Source organism: Neolamprologus brichardi, unplaced genomic scaffold (assembly GCF_056152115.1).
Source record: "Neolamprologus brichardi isolate AB-2024 unplaced genomic scaffold, ASM5615211v1 NODE_ptg000031l+_length_7269946_cov_1, whole genome shotgun sequence".
In the NCBI taxonomy this organism is placed as follows: Eukaryota; Metazoa; Chordata; class Actinopteri; order Cichliformes; family Cichlidae; genus Neolamprologus; species Neolamprologus brichardi.
The window spans coordinates 1906529-1912360 of NW_028270136.1; the positions used below are offsets into that span (position 1 = coordinate 1906529).

General features: G+C 43.0%; 1 protein-coding gene across 1 annotated transcript; it reads left to right on the top strand.

Moving 5' to 3' along the window:
• Positions 1 to 816: 816 nt before the first annotated feature.
• On the top strand, positions 817 to 1916 carry LOC148094677 (uncharacterized). The gene has a single exon (XM_087837333.1). It carries the CDS (start codon positions 1047 to 1049, stop codon positions 1914 to 1916), a length of 870 nt encoding a protein of 289 aa, XP_087693459.1. The 5' UTR covers positions 817 to 1046.
• The last annotated feature ends 3916 nt before the right edge of the window (positions 1917 to 5832 follow it).

A 5832-nucleotide genomic window follows, 5' to 3' on the forward strand; every position in this document is an offset into this window, starting at 1 on the left:
TAAAGTCTGGGAGCACATGGCGCTTATTGTAAACAACTGTTTCATTCTTCAAATGAAGCTTCTTTTTATCGCGTCTGATGCTATCAGACACGGCAACTAGGTGTGCATCGGATGTCTGATTGGCTACAAACTTGTGGACTAAACCTTTCAAGGAGTCGTGGGTGACAACTTTTGAGTTTAATGCATTCAGTGTCACGCCTTTAAATTTGACCTGGGTCTTGCCCAGCGATGTGTGATACGTGTAGCATTTTGGCCCACCGGAAACAAATTCCGCTATGTAATCCTCCACACCACCCTCTCCACAATCTAATTCACTTGTGAGATCCCCCCCAGAAACGGCCCTAGAGGAGGCATCCACTCACCAGGGCGTGCCGTGAAAATGACACTGTCCGTGTCACAATACAGCACGCGCTGCTGCAAGTTGTCTAGCAAATCATACAGCATGAGTCTGGCGTGTGCAGTGGTCATGGCCCCGACAAAGACATTAACGTCTTTCACACGGGAAGCTCTACCATCAGCGTGGCGCCACTGCACCATTGCGACGTCGTCAGAGATGAAACAAAACTGACGCACGTCGTACTGGTCACTGAACATTAGCTGGCTAAATCTGGAAGGGTCTGTAATGAGCTCAAATGATGCCATATTTGACCTCATGCTGAAACGACCCCATAACGAGTTTAGCAACAGCTTGTTACAGTTACGAACAGCTTTATTTACACAAATCTTGGATGGGTCTAGCATTATTCCCTCTTTCTCATAATACTAATACTAATAGGTCAGTGGCGCTGTCACTTGGTGTTCGCTCGCTCTGTGGTATAGTATCGCTTCCTGTTCCTGCTCAAACACAGTGGTGTTTCTGAGTAGCTTATTTGCTTAGCAGTTTAATTAACAACTTTTAAATACATTATTTTTTCACAGTATAATCTTCACGTGCTTCATCCGAAGCACACTTTCTGTGTACTCACTACCTAATTTATAGCCAAAGTATTCACTCACTGTCTCTGTACTGTTTCGCTAGCTTAGCTCGTAGCCGACCCGTTAGCACCATGGCTACTTCACCTGTCCCTTCTGCACTTTCTTGCTCATTGTGTCAGATGTTTAGTTACTCCTCGGCCTCCTTTAGCAGTAATGATATCTGTAACAAATGTAGCATATTTGCAGCTCTGGAGGCCAGGATTACTGAACTGGAGACTCGGCTTTGCACCCTGCTATCACCCTTAGCTAGCCAGGCCCCTGTAGCTGGTGCAGCCGAAGATAGCGTAGGCCCCGCTAGCTGTTCCCCGGCAGGTCCCAAGCAGCTGGGGAAAGACGGCTGGGTAACGGTGAGGAGGAAGCGTAGTCCTAAACAGAAGCCCCAGGTACACCACCAACCCGTTCATGTGTCTAACCGTTTTTCCCCACTCGGTGACACACCCGCTGGGGGTCAAACTCTGGTAATTGGTGATTCTGTTCTCAGACATGTGAAGCTAGAGACACCGGCAACCATAGTCAATTGTCTTCCAGGGGCCAGAGCAGGCGACATTGAAGGAAATTTAAAACTGCTGGCTAAGGGTAAACGTAAATTCAATAAAATCATAATTCACGTCGGCAGTAATGACACCCGGTTACGCCAATCGGAGGTCACTAAAATCAATATTGATTCGGTGTGCAACTTTGCCAAAACAATGTCGGACTCTGTAGTTTTCTCTGGTCCCCTCCCCAATCAGACCAGGAGTGACATGTTTAGCCGCATGTTCTCCTTAAATTGCTGGCTGTCTGAGTGGTGTCCCAGAAACGATGTGGGCTTCATAGATAATTGGCAAACCTTCTGGAGGAAACCTGGTCTTGTTAGGAGAGATGGCATCCATCCCACTTTGGATGGAGCAGCTCTCATTTCTAGAAATATCGACAAATTTATTAAACCCCTCAAAACATGACTATCCAGAGTTGGGACCAGGAAGCAGAGTTGCAGTCTTACACGCCTCTCTGCAGCTTCTCTCCTCCTGCCCCCAAAAACCCATCTCCATAGAGACTGTGTCTGCTTCCAAAAGGACAAAAAACAAAATAAAAACCAGCAACAAACAACTTAAACATTTACAAAGAAAGAACAATACAGTATCCACATCTGAACCAAAGAGTAAAACAGTGAAATGTGGATTATTAAATATTAGGTCTCTCTCCTCCAAGTCTCTGTTACTACATGACTTAATAATTGATCAACAAATTGATTTACTCTGCCTTACAGAAACCTGGTTGCAGCAGGATGATTATGTTAGTTTAAATGAATCAACACCCCCGAGTCATTCTAACTACCAGAAATCTCGAAGCACAGGTCGAGGGGGCGGTGTGGCAGCAATTTTTCACACCAGTCTATTAATTAATGAAAGACCAAGACAGACTGTTAATTCATTTGAAAGCCTGATGCTTAGCATTGTCCACCCCAGCTGTGAAACTCAGAAACCAGTCTTACTTGTTATCATCTATCGTCCACCTGGGCCTTACAGAGTTTCTGTCTGATTTCTCAGACTTTATATCTAATTTAGTTCCGAGCTCAGATAAAATAATTATTGTGGGTGATTTTAACATCCATGTTGATGCTAAAAATGACAGCCTCAACATGGCATTTAATCTGTTGTTAGACTCAATTGGTTTCTCTCAAAATGTAACAGAACCCACCCACCACTTTAATCACACTCTAGATCTTGTTTTAACATATGGCATAGAAACTGAACATTTAACAGTGTTTCCTGAAAACCCTCTCCTGTCTGATCATTTCTTGATAACATTTACATTTACAATAATTGATTACGCAGCAGTGGAGAGTGGACTTTATCAAAGTAGATGTCTTTCTGAAAGCGCTGTAACTAAGTTTAAGAATATAATCCAGCCACTGTTATCATCGTCAATGCCCTGTACCAACACAGAGCAGAGCAGCTATCTGAACGCTACCCCAACAGAGGTCGATTATCTTGTTAATAATTTCACCTCCTCACTACGTACGACTCTGGATACTGTAGCTCCAGTGAAAACTAAGGTCTCTAATCAGAAGTGCCTGACCCCGTGGTATAATTCTCAAACACGTACCCTAAAGCAGATGACCCGTAATCTGGAGAGGAAATGGCGTGTCACAAATTTAGAGGATCATCATTTAGCCTGGAGAAATAGTTTGTTGCTTTATAAGAAAGCCCTCCGCAAAGCCAGAACAGCTTACTACTCATCACTGATTGAAGAAAATAAGAACAACCCCAGGTTTCTCTTCAGCACTGTAGCCAGGCTGACAAAAAGTCAGAGCTCTTTTGAGCCAACCATCCCTTTAACGTTAACTAGTGATGACTTCATGAACTTCTTCACAAATAAAATTTTTATCATTAGAGAAAAAATTACCAATAATCATCCCACAGATGTAATATTATCTACAGCTACTCTTAGTACCATTGATGTTAAGTTAGACTCTTTTTCTCCAGTTAATCTTTCTGAGTTAACTTCAATAATTACTTCCTCCAAACCATCAACGTGTCTTTTAGACCCCATTCCTACAAAACTGCTCAAAGAAGTCCTGCCATTGATTAATTCTTCGATCTTATATATGATCAACCTATCTCTAATAATCGGCTATGTACCACAGGCCTTCAAGGTGGCTGCAGTTAAACCTTTACTCAAAAAGCCATCTCTAGACCCAGCAGTCTTAGCTAATTATAGGCCAATCTCCAACCTTCCTTTCATATCAAAAATCCTTGAAAGAGTAGTTGTCAAACAGCTAACAGATCATCTGCAGAGGAATGGTTTATCTGAAGAGTTTCAATCAGGTTTCAGAGTTCATCACAGCACAGAAACAGCTTTAGTGAAGGTTACAAATGATCTTCTTATGGCCTCTGACAGTGGACTCATCTCTGTGCTTGTCCTTCTTGACCTTAGTGCAGCATTCGATACTGTTGACCATAATATCCTATTAGAGCGATTAGAACATGCTGTAGGTATTACAGGTATTGCACTGCAGTGGTTTGTATCATATCTATCTAATAGACTCCAATTTGTGCATGTAAATAGAGAGTCCTCTTCACACACTGAGGTTAATTATGGAGTTCCACAGGGTTCAGTGCTAGGACCAATTCTGTTTACATTATACATGCTTCCCCTAGGCAGCATCATTAGAAGACATAGCATACATTTTCACTGCTATGCAGATGACACCCAGCTCTATCTGTCCATGAAGCCAGATAACACACACCAATTAGTTAAACTGCAGGAATGTCTTAAAGACATAAAGACTTGGATGGCCACTAACTTTCTGCTTCTTAACTCAGATAAAACTGAGGTCATTGTACTCGGCGCTGAAAAGCTTAGAAATATGGTATCTAACCAGATTCTTACTCTGGATGGCATTACCTTGGCCTCCAGTAACACTGTGAGGAACCTTGGAGTCATTTTTGACCAGGATATGTCCTTCAACGCACATATTAAACAAATATGTAAGACTGCTTTCTTCCATTTGCGCAACATCTCTAAAATTAGAAATATCCTGTCTGAGAGTGACGCTGAAAAACTAGTTCATGCATTTATTACTTCCAGGCTGGACTACTGCAATTCATTATTATCAGGATGTCCAAAAAACTCACTGAAAAGCCTTCAGTTAATCCAAAATGCTGCAGCAAGAGTACTGACAGGGACTAGAAAGAGAGAGCATATTTCTCCTGTTTTGGCTTCCCTTCATTGGCTTCCTGTTAAATCCAGAATTGAATTCAAAATCCTGCTCCTCACATACAAGGTCTTAAATAATCAGGCCCCATCTTATCTTAATGACCTTGTAGTACCATATCACCCTATTAGAGCACTTCGCTCCCGCTCTGCAGGCCTACTTGTTGTTCCTAGAGTATTTAAAAGTAGAATGGGAGGGAGATCCTTCAGTTTTCAGGCCCCTCTTCTGTGGAACCAGCTTCCAGTTTGGATTCGGGAGACAGACACTATCTCCACTTTTAAGATTAGGCTTAAAACTTTCCTTTTTGCTAAAGCATATAGTTAGGGCTGGACCAGGTGACCCTGAATCCTCCCTTAGTTATGCTGCAATAGATGTAGGCTGCCGGGGGATTCCCATGATGCATTGAGTTTTTCCTTTCCAGTCACCTTTCTCACTCACTATGTGTTAACAGACCTCTCTGTATTGAATCGTATCTGTTATTAATCTCTGTCTCTCTTCCACAGCATGTCTTTTATCCTGTCTTCCTTCTCTCACCCCAACCGGTCGCAGCAGATGGCCGCCCCTCCCTGAGCCTGGTTCTGCCGGAGGTTTCTTCCTGTTAAAAGGGAGTTTTTCCTTCCCACTGTCGCCAAAGTGCTTGCTCATAGGGGGTCATATGATTGTTGGGCTTTTCTCTGTATCTATGAAGCGCCTTGAGGCGACATTTGTTGTGATTTGGCGCTATATAAATAAAGTTGAATTGAATTGAAATACTCGTCTATGTACTTCTGCTGTTCGTCAGGTGTCTTCACGTGTTCAGGATACCCCAAGGCCTCCTGTTTTAGCTTTAGGAAGGCTTTCACATTGTTTAAAGACTATGTGTCGGTCTTATTGGGGAAATGCCACACCTCATCAATAGAAAGAACCCTGTATCCCTTCTCAACAGCTATTTCAAGCTCAAATGAGTCCCAAGTGCCTTTCAACACCCGCTTACTGTCACTGTGCCCGCATGCAGTGTGCTGGTTCTGGTCTTCAGCACACATCTTGCAGAGTGGAAACATCAGTTTGCCGTGGCACCTGTAGGGGAGGACGGGGTTAAAAAGACCCTTAGGGGGAGCACTGTGCATTTAACAAAGCCGAAATAATTTTCTAGCTTGTCAAAGTTGGTGTAAACGACT